Source organism: Pseudopodoces humilis, chromosome 17 (genome assembly GCF_049639895.1).
Source record: "Pseudopodoces humilis isolate 2021_Gansu_Grassland_sample_001 chromosome 17, ASM4963989v1, whole genome shotgun sequence".
Classification (NCBI taxonomy): domain Eukaryota; kingdom Metazoa; phylum Chordata; class Aves; order Passeriformes; family Paridae; genus Pseudopodoces; species Pseudopodoces humilis.
In genome coordinates this window covers 351,416-366,436 of record NC_142216.1, presented here as the reverse complement: position 1 = coordinate 366,436, position 15,021 = coordinate 351,416, and the positions used below count along the sequence as shown (strand labels likewise).

Below are 15,021 nucleotides of genomic sequence, written 5' to 3'. Positions count from 1 at the left end.
GGGAAGGAGAACCATTCAAAAAAATTACAACTCCCAGAAAAAGAGCATTATCACTTCTTTGGGGGGAAGTGGGTGTGTGAAGGGGGGTTTATGTGTGTGTAACGTGTGTGTAACGTGTGTGTGGGTTTGGTTTAGCTCAGAGCTGAGAGAGAAAGCTTCCAAGTGCCTCGGTGCTCTGGAACAGAACAAGTTCAGACAGGTAAATGGATGGGGGAGGAGATGGGGTGGAGGGAGTCCAGAAAAGGCTGTTTGACATTTCTGAGGGGGCTCAAGGTTTAACAGAAGCTGGAGGAAGCTGTATGGTCCGGGGTGGGTTCCCAATCTCCTGCAGGTTTGCCGTGTTTTGGACGATTGGATGCAAATCCTGGCAGGACACACCTGCCAGTCCCGACTCCCTTGCAGATTGGGGTGAGAGCTAATTATTACTCTGTTATTATCTTAATTCTTGCTCTTTGGCCCTTTCGCCGGTTCATGTTATTCCCTCCTGCAACCCCTCCTTGTACCCGCTGTGTCCAGGTGCTGGAGGGTGATATAAACCCCATGTTTCTCTGCTGTACTGCTGAAGAGCTTTTCTCCATGACAAACCTGTGGCTTTGAGACATCTCAGGGCCAGGAGTTAAACTTCAGAATCTGCCCCAGACCCTTTTTCTGTCCACAGCCAGCAACCAGCCTCGTCCTGCAGGAAGCAGCAGTGTCCTTTAGGAGACAGGTGGTGCAGGAAAGGTTTAGTGGCCAAAGCACTTGCTGCTTCCCTACACAATTAAAATTCATTTTAATGGGAAAAGGGCGTATAAAAAATTGGAAGGGGAGTAGCATTTGTGTGTGTGTGTGTGGCTTTGGATGTATTCTTTCCCCCAACCATTCCAAGTGTCATCTGAGAGATGCCTGAGCACAGCAGCAGCATTGTAGGGTGGGACAGCTCTTTCCCCAGCCATGGGCCACAACCCTGCCCCTTGGAAAGGAGCAAATATCTACAGGAACTATTTGAAGGGATGAGTCACATAAAGGTAAATCGTTGCTGTAATTGTCAGGCCAAGAACTCTCTTTGTTGTCTCCCGTCGAGGCTGTATGGAATGCGGCACTAACTTCTGGAGAGGGTTCCCAAAGGTGGCAATCTAATTTTAACTCATCTCTGGAAATGTGGGACCCAGTTCTGTCCTCTGGAGCAGGTTGTGTAACGTGTCTGGGCCTTTACTGATGAGATCGCTGACACAAGGGGTGTTCAAAAGGGAAAAATAAGTTTGTCTGATGTTTCCCTGGAGATTTTTATATGCTTCTACCACTTTATTCCACGACAGACGTACAGCTGTGATGATCAAAACCTAAATACGTAAACTAGAGCACTTTCTTTCTCTCTCTCCCCAGGATCATTCCACAGGCAATTTCCAATGACTGCTCAGTAATCTCAGGTAGGCTGATCCCTGTGGGATGCTGGGTGCAGGGAGAAGCAAGGCAGGGCTGACGGGGGGCAGGGTAAAGCCTCATGTGCCACGTTGCCAGATGTCTCCTTCACCTGCAGCTTCCCCTTTTTCCCACCAAAAAATCAGCAGGGTTTTTCACTACCTGTTCGTGGCATCTGGAAAACACAATTTTTGTCACAAACATCCGTTGGATTTGAAGTTCAAAAATAGGTTTTACCTGGCGGAGAGACTTCAGCCCGAGCAGAGCCCGCGACAGCAGGGGCTGTCAGCACTCGCTGCCTCCGCTGGGGCAGAGGCGAGTGCCCGAGGCCAGAGGGGAGCCCCGAGCAGGAGCAGTGACCCCTGTCAGCGCAGCAGGTGCCCGGCAGCACTCGGTGGCCCTGTGCCAGCTGTGGGTGGCTGGGGACAAGAGCCTCCATCGGGGTCACGTTCCCCGCAGAGCCGGGGCCAGGCTGGGCGCTGCGGGACTGTCCCGGGCCCCAGGGACCAGCCCAGGGCACCAGCATCGCCCCAGCTCGGGGCTTTGCCTGCTCTGCTGTCGTTCATCTTATTTTTAGGAGCCGAATTCCTTTTGTACCTCGTCTCTCTGAGCCTCGATGGTGCCGCGTGGCGCTGCTGGAGCAGCCCTGCGCCCCGTGACGTGGGAGTTAATTATAGCCCATCCTGCGCCCAAAACCTTAAAGCACTCCTGCCAGTGATTTATTTAAACACTGATAAATTATACATTTCTTTGGTAACTCATGTGAAAATCACTTGGAGTCAGCTCAACATGACATACCTCTGTGTGCTCTCTGGTGGTGAAAGCTCTGTCAGACAACACTTCCACCCCCTCTTCCCTTTCGCTGCTCCAGGTGACTTTGGGTTACCTGCGGGTCGCAGAGGAGTGCGGGGGACTCCTGGAGCAGCCTCACTCTCAGCTGGTGTCGGCACCCAAAGGGAGTTAACTCTGACTTTAAACAGTCTGAGCTGTCACTGGCTTTGGGAGCAGACTGTGCCTTCCCTCTGTCCGTGCTTCCCGGGCCATCCCTGGCCAAACCCAGCCGTCAGCATCCCTGGCTGTAGGAGCACGGTGTGAGCCTGCAGAGCTGCTGCTCCTGGCCAGTGCAGGGCCAAGACTGCTCATGCTCCCACACTTCTGGCACCTTGGCTGGTCTGGGAACAAATGCCCTTCACTGAGTTAGAGGGTGAGACTTTGGGGGCAGAACAACATGCCAGCGTTGTTCTTCTGTCCCCCCAGAATTGCCCTGACAAAAATACAGCTGTTTCACTTGTTGATTTAGCAAAAACATTAGGAGATCTACTGTTTCAGGGCATGAATAATTAATGTTTGTTCCTCATTAACTTCTTGTGGCAGAGTCCTGTTAGATGCATTTAGATGCATTTCTAGAATTAAGAGCAAATATAAAGAGATGCCTGGCAGCTTAGTGTTCGGTTCCAGCCCTGGGAAGCACTGCCCCATTTGTTCCCATCCTCTCTGGCGGGAAGGGGATGAAGGTTTGTTCTGATGAAGGACTGATGTGTCCTTTATTACAGTTTTAATTTCAGTGAATGATACAAGTAACCAGTTCTATAATTCATGTACGTTACAAGAACACCCCTCCCAAGAGAGCGTTTTCTCTCTCTCTCTCTCTCTCCTGTTTTCCTGGGACCTCAAATCAAAACCTTGTTTCCTGAAAAATTCAAAACTAAGTTGATGAGCTTTCCACCTGCTGCTGCTGAACAAGGCTGTTTGTCCTGCCCTGTAATCCTGCACAGCAAAGCTGCAGCACAGCTTCAGCACTTCTTGTGTTCTCATGTGGCCACAATGCTCTACTAATGACAAGGCTTTTGGGTTTGGTCTGGGATTAACACCCACAAACACCCGCTCAGCCCCTGGAGCCACCTGTGCCACCGCCTGAGGCCGAGGACGTGCCCAAGGCTTTGTTCCCTGAGAGCCCCTCTGCAGCCAGCAAAGCTCTGCTTGGATTTTAATCATAGAAGAGGAGAGAAAGCATTTCTAATTTAATCTGAAGCAGTGCACAGGCCCCAAATGCTTCCCCTTCCCTCTCCTCAGAAGGAAGTTCAGCAATCAGCCCAATACTCTGGAGCTCTCTCTGGTGGGTTTTTGTGGGGTGGACCTGCAAGTGCTCCCTATCAGCAGAGGAAGCCTGTCCTTGCTGGGATGCCACTGGCAGCTGTGCTCTTTGAAACAATTTCCATCCCACCCCCACCTGTATTAAAAACTTCCCAGAGCAATGGGGGTCCTGTCCTGGCCCCTCCCTTTAACCCTCCAAGTTCTTCTGCAAAACTGCCTTTCAGACCCCCTGGAACCACTCAGGGCACAGCCAGACCCCGAGCTGCTCTCCCTAAGGTCATTGCTGCAGTGGAACAGGCTCCACAAAAACAAGTGCTCTGGAGGACCTGCTGACACTCAGAGACTTCCTCAGTGCCAGACCCTTTCCTTTGGAAGCCTGACACTGCCTCAGCCACAGACAGCTCCTGTAACTTAGCAACTTTTTTTTTTTTTTTTTTTTTTTTTTTTCTCTGTTAGGGCGGGTTCTTCAATCTCCTTAATGAATAAGAGAATCAGGCCAGGTAATTGATGCTTGGCCATTTACCTGATGAATAATTGACTGTCTGGGTAACTCGAGATATTTCCTTGATCAGATTGTGCAGTGGAACAACCATTTCATCCGGGGTGCAGCGTGGCTCACAACTTTGGGGTGCTGGAAATGTGCTGTGCAAGCTCAGGGTCTAAAGGAACCTTCCAGAGTCAGCTCCAGTTCTCTTCCTCCACATGGACCAGGCCCATGGAACCTCCTGAGGTTCAGCAAAGCCTAGAGATGATGCCTTCCAACCCAAACCGTCCTGATTCTATGAATCTGATAACTGGCTATGTTTTAGCAGCAGAAGTTATTTTATCACACAAATCTTGACTCAGGTCTGGAAGCAGGATTTCTTTTCTAGATCCGCAGTGAAGACAAACACAAGGGCACAAGAGTGAGACCTGGCCAGGCCTCAAGGGGAGCTGGGGAGGGGAGCAGAGGCTCCAAAGCAGGAGCAGAAGGGGGTGAAGGTGCTCCCCGGGCAGGGAGGTGTCCCTGTGTGAGCTGGGTGTGCTTTAGCTGCCTCCTCTGCAGGAGCCAGGTGGGCAGGACATTGTGTGGTCGTTCTAAACAGCAGCTGAAGAGCATTTAAAGGGGTGAGTTCTGTCAGGTTGTGACTGTAACACACAGTGCTGCTCCCAGTCCGTGGCAGAGAGGGTACCAGCATGAACTGTGAATTAAGTAACTCATGGCTTTATTTCAAACTTCCCATCAGTCCTGTGTCAGCATATTTTTTAAACTAAATTGAGTTAATACAATGAAACCAACACCCTGTTGGCGCCGCTCTGTGATGGAATTCAAATTAAAATCTAAATAGGAACAGAATATCTTGATGGATTAGGAAAATGGATAACAATCCATGAACTGTGACAAAGGATAAAATAGCACACGCTTTTAATCTGACTTTTGCCTTCAGATTTCCAATGAGTCACGAGCAATGTTTCATCAGGGTATGGGTTTGGGTTTTTTCTTCCAGAAATGCCATTAATTATTTACCAGTAGGTGAATGATCTCTGAAATCTATTGCTGTGACACCTTTGAGTCTGCAGACGGTTTCTGATGGCAAACCACCTGGGCTCCCTTAAGTTGTTATTGTTTATCCTCTGGACTCCTCTCCCCCGGCTGTAAGGTGTAACGGCAGCAGACGGGGCCAGGAGCATCAATATTTTACAGCATTAATTAAAGGGAGCTCAGCAGCTGTGCTGCCCAGCCCGGCTGCTGTGGGAGGCGGGGAAGGACCGTGTTTAAAGCGGGTGGCCAGGAGAGGTGTCCTGGGACGGGCTGGAGAGGGACCCTGGAAGCCGTGACAGCAGCCCAGGGCACACGGGTGATGCTCGGCTGTGGCAGTGAACAGTGACAACGTTCTGTGCAGTGACAACAGGACCAGAGGAGGGTGCGGGGTCCCCCGCAGCTTCTCCTCACTAGGGAGAGAAAGAGGCAACAGCAGAGAGACGGAAAAAGCCGCCAATCTTCTGCGAACACCCTCGGAGCCGGGGCCAGCGAGTCGGACCCTACCGACCAGGAGCTAATCGGGCTCTGCATCCACCCTTTGCATCTTCTTGTTCACCGGCGTTAGCAGACAGCGCTGAATAAAGGGAGGGTTAAAACCAGACCGAAACAAAGACCTGAAATTTATCCCTCTATTAATTACTTCCAGCAAGCCGGGCCGCCTTTAAAGCGGTGCCACTTCAGATAAAACTTTCATGCAGCTATTTAGGGCCTCTGAAATATAAATGATTTCCTTTAAATGTTTTATCATAAATCAGGGCAGGCAGATTCGCCACAACGCGCCCGTTCCCCCCGGTGGGAGGGAGCTGCGAGCCCGGCCCGGCCCGGCCCCTCGCCCCCGGCCCGGCGGCGGAACCCGGGCGGGACAGGGCGGGCCGGGGGCGAGGGGATGGGAGCGGGTGGGTACGGGAGCGGGACGGGGATGGGGTGAAGAGATGGGAGCGGGGGGATACGAGGGCAGGATGGGGTGAGGGGGATCGGAGCGGGGGATACGAGGGCGGGCCGGGCCGGGCCGGCTCCGCTGCCGGCGCTGTCCGCGGTGCTGCTCCTCCCGAGCCGCTCCCCGCCCGGCCGGGCCGACCCGCGGTGAGAGTCCCAACCCAGCCCGGTCCTTGATCCTGCGATCTTGGCTCGGTGCGTGTTTCCCAAAGGAAGCCGTTCCACCGCAGCAGTACCGCTTCTTTTCCCTGCCCACGATCAGTCTGTACGTTTGTCAGAAACCAGACAGCAGCTCCTTCGGCTCTTGGTGCGTTATTTACCGACGCCTGTAAGTCTTGGAAACTTTAAATCTCGGAGTGGGTTTTATTTTTGCTTAAGAACTTCGAATTTTACAAAATATTTACATCTCTCTAAATATCTTTGTCCCTCAAAGTACAGTAGTGTCTGAAGATGTGTGAAGATTGGGAGAGCGAAAACGAAAGGGCCGCTCAGTAATAGAACAATGCCAACTTCAGAACCGCTTCCCCGGGGGGTGGCTGTGGACGACGGCCCCTCTGCTCCAAACGTCAGCCCGCGGCTCTTGCCCACGGAGAAACGCCCGCTCCTCCCTCTTCCCCCGGGACCTGCCGGCCTAGGGAAGAGCGGCACCGGAGCGGGGGCGGCACCGGAGCGGGGGTGGCCCGGGGGCTGCGAGTCGCTCCCGGCCCCACGCGGTAGCCGGGCACCCGCGACGGCGCGTCCTGCCCCGAGCCCCGGGCGGAGGGCGGCGGGCCCCGGGCCAGCGGAGGGTCTCTCCGGCTTGCCCGGCCGGTCCTGGCCGCTCGCATGACGCGTGCGCGGCCCGTGCGGGCGGGCGGTGTAAGATGAGCGAGGCAGCGCTGGGGGGGCGGGCGCCGGGGGAGTTCTGCCACCCAGCACCGCTCGCTCGGGCAGTGCCGAGGGCAGACACAGCCCCGCGCCCATGCCCGGGGCTTCCCGCCCGCGGGCCGCGCCGAGATGATGGCCATGGACGCCAAGCAGCCCTTCGCCGTGCCCGCCGCCCTCCAGGAGCCCAAGTTCCCCAGCCTGCACGCCGGCACCGAGGCGATGCGCAGAGTTTGCCTCCCGGCTCCGCAGGTACGTGGATGCAGCGCAATTACCGTTGTAAGCCGCGTTTTCTGACAGGCACCGGGTTAATGTTTTTTTCATGTCGGCAGCACCATCGCGCGTCGCGGCTCCGCTCCCCCCCCGTGCCCGCCCCTGATCCGCGCGATGCGGAGCGGGGCCGCTGTCTTCCTATTAATTTTTATGACCTGAGCTCCGGGGAGGACCCGCGGTGCCGGGGCCGGTTTTTCAGGCGGAGATGACAGAATTCCCCACTGACCTCGCCACGCGCGCTCTCGCTCGCAGCTGCAGGGCAATATATTTGGGAGCTTCGATGAGAGCCTGCTGGCCCGCGCCGAGGCGCTGGCGGCCGCGGATATCGCCCCCCACGCCAAGGGCCACCACCTCCACCCCCACTTCAAGCCGGACGCCGCCTTCCACGCCATGAGCGGCGTCCCCTGCGCCGCCGCAGCCCTCGCCGCCCACCCGCACCCGCTCCCGCACCCGGCGCTGGACGGCGGCGACCTGCTGGAGCACCTGTCGCCGCCTCTGGCCGTGGCGGGGCTGGCCGAGCCCCCCGCGCTGCCCGCCCCGCTGCCGCCGCCGCTGCCCTCCGCCGCCGCGGGACCCCTGCCCGTGCCCGTGGGCGCCCCGGGGGCTCCGGCGCCCGCCGCGGACCCGCGGGAGCTGGAGGCGTTCGCCGAGCGCTACAAGCAGCGGCGGGTGCGGCTGGGGGTGACCCAGGCCGACGTGGGGGCGGCGCTGGCGGCGCTGAAGCTGCCGGGCGTGGGGTCGCTCAGCCAGAGCACGATCTGCCGCTTCGAGTCGCTGACGCTGTCGCACAACAACATGACGGCGCTGCGGCCGGTGCTTCAGGCCTGGCTGGAGGGAGCCGAGGCCGCCCGGCGCTCCCGCCCCGCCTGCCCCGACCCGCCGCCCGGCACCGAGCGCAAGCGCCGGCGGACCTCGATCGCCGCGCCCGAGCGGCGCTCGCTGGAGGCTTATTTCGCTCTGCAGCCTCGGCCCTCGGCCGAGAAGATCGCGGCCATCGCCGAGAAGCTGGACCTCAAGAAGAACGTGGTGCGCGTCTGGTTCTGCAACCAGCGCCAGAAGCAGAAGCGCATGAAGTACTCGGCAGTGCACTGACACACCGGCCCCGACCGCCCCGACAGCGCGGCACCGTAAACCCGGGCACGGGACGGGACGGGACGGGACGGGACGGGAGGGGTCGGGTCGGGTCGCGGCGGACGACCCTGAGCGCCCCCGCCCCGCCCCGCTAAACCCGGCACAGATGCCCGGCGGGGCGCGGAGCCGGGGCGCGGAGCCGGGACGCGGAGCAGCCCCGCGGGAACTCCGCGGGTCCCCGAGCTCCACTGGCGGCGGGCGAGGCCTCCGGGGGGCGCCCCGGGCAGAGCCGCTCCCACCGCGCCCGCCCTCCCGCCCCGTCCCACCGCGGCGAGCGAGCCCCGGGCCCCCTCCCTAATAAAGCTTTATTTTTCAACCCGCCGGGACGTGTCGTTCCTCGCCGCCCCGCTCCGCAGCGCGACGGGAATACCCGAAATAACCTGCAAGAGCAATCGCACCCTCAATAAACGCCCCTCGGCCCGGCGGCGGCCCGGAACACGGGACCGGGCTTCGCCCCGCCGGGCCCCGCGCTGTCACCGGCCCCGGGGAAACGGAGACATTCCCCCCATCAAAACCGAAGCCGGATTCGTTTCTGAATCTGTTCAGAGGGGGAAAGGGCTTTTATTTGCGAGTTCCAGAAGCACCTTAACGATTAAAGATTAATGTTCGAAGCGTGAGCCTCCTCTGGATATTCCACTTTAGCATTTCAATGAGTGACAAACATCGAACTTGAAAACCGGGTCTCATCCTCCTCCCTCGCCAGGAAAAGATCTCACGAATCCACCTTTTCCTCGCGGGTAACGCTTCCTCTCACCGCCTTTTCCCAATCATCCTCAGTGATTTTTCCCCAAACAAAAGTCCTTTAACGAAAAACACCTTTATGCCATTACACTATATTGTGGGCTCTGAAAATTTAGAATAAGGGCGATGCTTAGAAGGCGCTTTAGAATAAGCGCCTACTGCACTATAAAGAAGGAAATTCCGACGGCATCTTCCCCCGCAGCTGCGGACTCCGGGTCTGTGTTTTTATAGGTAAGATGTGTTTTTGTCTCTTCCCTGGTCCCCGTGTGTGTCTGGGAGCTGAGCACCGGCCCCGCTGGGCCAGGGGTGGGCGGCGGGAGCGGGCGCGGGGCCGGGAGCATTTCTTGGCACGGGAATGAACATCCAGCCCAGATCGCAGGCGGTGCCACTGCCGCGGGGCACCGCAGCCTCACGTCTGCCGTGTTCCAGCAGAAAAAGCCGCTAGCGCTGCTCTCGGTTCAGCGTCCTCCCCGGTTCTGGTTAAAGCCAGTCTGAGCCTCGTCGAGCCCCTGGCTCCTAGCCGGCTGTGGAGAACATCCCCACGGCTCCGTGGCCGCCACCTCCATCCCTGCACACCTCTAGAAGAGAGATCGGACCGGGCTTGTTCCTGCAATGGCAAAGGGATCAGCGCTGTTTTACTTGTGGCTGTTCTGGTGTTGCCTAGCTTTGTGTGTCTGTGACGTTTCTGAGTTTGTCCCTTTTGCACAGCCCCGGAGAGTGCTTTTAGGATATAAAACAAGTCCTAAACGAACTTTCCCAAACCCGCAGCTACTGTCCTACATAGCAGCTCCTGTGAGCTCTTCCTCACCTCCAACACGTTCACCAGGCAGACCTTAAGCCCCTTGATCTTTCAGCTCACCCTTCCTCCCTCCCGGCTCCTTTTCTCCCGACAGTGCCCGGCTTCCACATAGCGGACCTGATCTCTTCATTTGAGATTTACTTTGGAGGTCAGGTACGTGCTGGTCCGTCACCACTCGTGCCTTTGTCTGTCCCTGGCTTTGGCTCCCAAGCTCTGGTGCTCTCGGGTAAACCCTGTGACACAGGAAGCTGATTTAGTCTTCCTGGAGCTGGGCATGGACTTCTCTGGGCCTCGGTGGGAATAATTCAGAAGCGCTATTTAATGCTGAGGAGGCACAAAGGAGCTGCCCACGCTTTCCCCTCAGAACGACGAGCAGTGTCCGGGAGGCAGTGAGCACGGGCAGCAGGCGATGGGAGGCAGGATGGAGCCAGAGCTCGGAACTCCGGGTCTGTGAGAAGCTGCCACCAGATCACAGCCCCGCGCATCCCCCACTCCCTCCTGCCTCGTCTCTCCGGGTGCCTGGGCATCAGGACATCACCATTTTCTTGGAGGGATGGGGCTCCTTGTCACGGGCAGTAGGTCTGGGGGACCCACCCTGGGACATTTGATTCTTCAAAACACAAACCTATGCGCAAACACATCTTGCACAGGTAAAATGAAAAATGCAAGTGAAATTTGCTGAGAAAGGGAATTCCCTTTCAGTGACAGGCCAGATAAAGGGGAAAGGGAAACCTGCTGAAATAGGAAATGCCCAGTACACGTGTGAGAGACTCAGCAGGCAAACCCCCTGTCTATGGTTTAGTGTTATGAAACCACTAACAATTTATTTTTTTTTTTTTTTTTTTTTTTTTTTTTCCCGTTCCATGCTTGTTCCTTAATATCCTGCCCTCTGTCTCCCGAGACCTGTGCACAGGAGATGAAAGCACAGAAAAGCAAACAAGCCATTGGCACTGCTCACTCAATTGATTTTTACACAAAATTTGCCTTCATGCACAAAGGATGGAAAAATGATCCCATTAATAATGAATAACAAAAACAAATGCAGGGAGGAAATCAATAGCAGCACATCTGATAACACGAGGGGGCCGGTGGAGCTCCTAGACGTACAAAAGCATGTGTGAGGAAGAGGGGGGAGAGAGGGGAGAGGGCTCAGGAGCAAGGCAGCAGGTGCTGTGGTGCAGGTGGGAATAGCTGATGGCCTGGCAGGCACACACGTGCACACAGTGCTCATACACATACGTGTGCAGGCGTGTGACTGCGTGTGTGTGAGAGCTGGAGCTGAAGCCGTGCTGCTTCCCCAGAGAAAACCAGTTTCCAGCTGCAAAATTCCGGACTTCCAGTCCCTTTTCCTCCATGCCTTCTGCCTTCAGCGTCTCCCTTCTCCTGAGTTTTCAAAGATATTTTTCCTCCCGAGGAGACAAATTCAGTTTGAGTTGAAAAGTATTTATTCCTTAGGACAGTGGTTTCTGCTGCTACACAGGCTTTGCTCTGGGCCCTGGGCTGGGAGCTGCAGTCCCCAGGGCTGGAGCAAGGACTGGTGTCTGCCCCTGGAAGAGCTGGGACTGGGATCACAGACCACCAGGGCACTGGGGCCAGAGGACCAGGACCAGCCCCCGGCACTGCCTGGTCCTGGCAGCATCACCCGACCCCCGGTGTGGGGAAATGTTTGTAAGTGTTGGAGGGGTGGGATCTCTGCCCATTTACTCTGGACTGTCAACAGACAAGTGGGAGGGGAACTAAGGCATCCCCTTCCATCAGAGCTCAGTGAGGGAAGTGAATAACTCAGTCCCTGTTCAGAGTGGAGAGGTTTTTGTTTTCGGTGGAATCATCTCGGTGCAATTCCCTGTATCCTTGTGCTTGGAGCAGATGCTCCCACCAGGCAGGTGAGCTGAGCCTCTCATTCCAGGAACAAAAGAAGCAGGGAGCAGGTAGGGAGGTGAAACATGCCACCAGCATATACTTGCTTTTAAACTTGCATGAGTGTGGAGCTAAAGTGGAGAGAGACAGCAGGGAAACATTTTTCCTCCTCTGGAGGCTAACACACATCTAACACACGTGCATTGGCTTACCCGGGCCCTTGGTCATCCCAGGAGAGCCTAACACCGGATCCCGAGGCCCTGGGGATGTCACTGGGGGCAGGGACTGTGGCATGGGGGACAAATCCTCCCCCAGGTGCCCACCTGGCAGGGCCAAGGGGCAGCACATGGGCTGCTGTGGGGAAATGCAGCCTCCAGACTCCACCAAGACTCTGCATGGAGCCCACCCAAATACTGCAATCCACACCACAGAAACACATACGGGGGGGTCAGAGGACAAACCCACCAAAAATCAGGACATTTTCTGGGGGGAGGGATTACATTCTCAAGACATTCTCAAGTGTGATGCAGAGCTAAGGAAGGTTCATCGGGGCATCCTGTGCTCAGCCCTCGAATGCCAGAGCCTCGAGTATTGTGTGCAGCATCTCCACAGCCCCTCACAACTCCCTCAGCCCCCTGCACCCCCCATGGTCCCCCACAGCTCCCTGCACCTGACAGTCTCTGCCACAGGAACAAAACACGCCAAGGATCTGAGTCAGAGACGTGGCTACAGTTTGATACCTTGGTTACCTCAGAATATGTCTGCTTTTCCCCAAATGCCAAAACAGATTAGTCTGCAGCTGCCACCACATCACGGCACATCATGAGTGAGGATCTCTCTGCGAGGAAAACCAGCATAGGTCAAGGATCCTCCTTCAGGTTCCACAGTGAGAACAAGTAACAACCTCTGCAAAACATCCGAACCCTGTTCCTTCCTGGGTTGGTTTTACACCCTGTGATTCCCCGGCCGATAGCCACAGCTCCGGGCACTTGCAAGAGCATGGGACACGCAGGAAACTTCTGGTGGAGCTGGGGAGAGAGCTCTGAGTCCCCTCAGATAGGATGGGACAGGAGGTTTAGGGGATTTTGAGCAGGCGACAAGGATGGATCCCTTGGCTGGAAAGGGATTGCAATTCTGAAGCAATTTCAGATGGGATGGAGCTTGAGAGGGAGCTGGGGCTGGCTCCCAGGGGGAACCAGTGGGGGTGGTTTGGTCAAGTTCTGAAATTCCTCAAAACCCAATATACCTCTCATCTAGAGACATAAGGAAATATATAGAAAAAAAAAATAATAATCCTTTCAATGTTGGACTTTTCAAAGAGAGATTTTGTGCTTCTTCTCACTAGTTTCTTTAGCAGGGGTCAGGGGAAGAGCAATGAAGGAACCTGAAATATTTTGGATAGAGCAAATAATTTCCTTGTCAGAGACACTGGGGTGAGAAGAGTCATTCGCTTCCTCCTTCAACGAGGAAACCTCAAATATTGTAAATTTGGGGTCAGCCCAGGCAAAAGCCGCTGGAGGACGCAAGCAGCCCTGTCCCCTGCCAATGGGGCATGTGCGGCAGTCATGCAGTATTAGTGGCTCCGTGTTGCAGTCAGGCTGGACGCCACGTGCAGCCACGTTAACATGGAAAACACATTAGCCCCCGCCGAGGAAACCTGAGCGAATTGGCCATGAGATGAGGCATCCCGGGATTTCACACCGATGCCATTCCTGAGACACGACAGCCCAGCAGAGCTGAGGCCTGAGGACTGGGCTGGCTCCAGTTCCCCGCAGTCCGGACTGCAGCAGCCCTCTGGAACCGAGCGGATCCGTCCCCGGTGCCCGGGCTCCGGGCCCCTGTGCCCCCCGTCCTGCCGCGGGTACGTCTGCCCCGTGCCTCCGAGCCAGCTTCTGCCCTAAAACCTCATGAAATATTAACCCTGGAGCCGGAGCGCTGCCGGTCTCTGGGGGAAGGAGGCACATTTGCGGTGCTGCGAGGATGCGCTCCTTTCCCTGGCGTGACTGCACAGGGCCGGCCCGAAGCCAGCCCGTGTCCCCTCAGCTGGCCCTGCCGCCACTCCCGACGGCTTCCAGGCCCTCCTCCCGGGGCAGCGCCGCTCTGGGGCCTCGTGGGGCGGCTCCGGGGAGCCCGGGCAGCCGCTGGGCCGGAGAGTGTGGGGCACCGAGCTCCGCGGTACCGAGCTCCGCGGCACCGAGCTCCGCGGTACCGAGCTCCGCGGTACCGAGCTCCGCAGTACCGAGCTCCTCAGCACCGAGCTCCGCGGCACCCAGCTCCGCAGTACCGAGCTCCGCGGCACCGAGCTCCTCAGTACCGAGCTCCTCAGTACCGAGCTCCGCGGTACCGAGCTCCGCAGCACCGAGCTCCTCGGTACCGAGCTCCGCGGTACCGAGCTCCTCAGTACCGAGCTCCTCGGTACCGAGCTCCTCAGTACCGAGCTCCTCGGTACCGAGCTCCGCGGTACCGAGCTCCTCAGTACCGAGCTCCTCAGTACCGAGCTCCGCAGTACCGAGCTCCTCAGTACCGAGCTCCGCAGTACCGAGCTCCGCAGTACCGAGCTCCTCAGTACCGAGCTCCGCGGCACCCAGCTCCGCGGTACCGAGCTCCGCGGCACCGAGCTCCTCAGTACCGAGCTCCTCAGTACCGAGCTCCGCGGTACCGAGCTCCTCAGTACCGAGCTCCGCAGTACCGAGCTCCGCGGTACCGAGCTCCTCAGTACCGAGCTCCTCAGTACCGAGCTCCGCAGTACCGAGCTCCGCAGTACCGAGCTCCTCAGTACCGAACTCCTCAGTACCGAGCTCCTCAGCACAGAGCTCCGCGGTACCGAGCTCCGCGGTACCGAGCTCCTCAGTACCGAGCTCCTCAGCACCGAGCTCCGCAGTACCGAGCTCCTCAGCACCGAGCTCCGCGGCACTGAGCTCCGGCAGCCCGGGGAGAAGCCCGAGGCAGCACGGGCTGGAGGAGGCCACACGGAGGGACCAGAAGTGATGGTCAGGAGCTGAAGAGCCTGGCATGAGAAGGGAAGGGAACACGGCCTCTCCAAGCCCATGAGAAGACCCCGCCTGCTCCGGCCAGGAGCTCCAGTCTGCTCCCCAGCCGCGGCACCGAACTGCTCGGCTCCGCCGTGGGACCCGGCTCAGAGCTCGCCCCGGAACCCGCCCGGAGCCAGCCCGGAGTCCACCCGGAGCCCGTCCCGGGGCCGGCGCGGGGCCAGAACGGCCGCGGCAGCAGCGTGGAGAAAACGGGAGAGCGGCAGCACCTAGGCACATCAATATTTCATAAAATGCCAGCAGCAATAGAAGGAGAGAGGGATCGGGAGCAGAGCAGAATATCACACGGCTTTTTAGCGGTCTTTTTTTATTAGTGTCAGCTCTGTGGCTGGTTTCAGACAGGAGAACTTTCC

At 57.3% G+C, this 15,021-nt stretch overlaps 1 protein-coding gene across 1 annotated transcript; it reads left to right on the top strand.

Moving 5' to 3' along the window:
* Nucleotides 1–6,949: 6,949 nt before the first annotated feature.
* On the top strand, nt 6,950–8,182 carry POU4F3 (POU class 4 homeobox 3). Its single transcript, XM_005523714.2, has 2 exons — nt 6,950–7,069; nt 7,343–8,182. Exons 1-2 carry the CDS (start codon nt 6,950–6,952, stop codon nt 8,180–8,182), a joined length of 960 nt encoding a protein of 319 aa, XP_005523771.2.
* The last annotated feature ends 6,839 nt before the right edge of the window (nt 8,183–15,021 follow it).

What these genes read in the sequence shown, in the direction of transcription:
- POU4F3 (XM_005523714.2), top strand. Translation starts at nt 6,950, where the DNA reads ATGATGGCCATGGACGCCAAGCAGCCCTTCGCCGTGCCCGCCGCCCTC. An exon ending in TTTGCCTCCCGGCTCCGCAG is followed by an intron (nt 7,070 to 7,342) that starts GTACGTGGATGC and finishes TCTCGCTCGCAG; the next exon opens with CTGCAGGGCAATATATTTGG.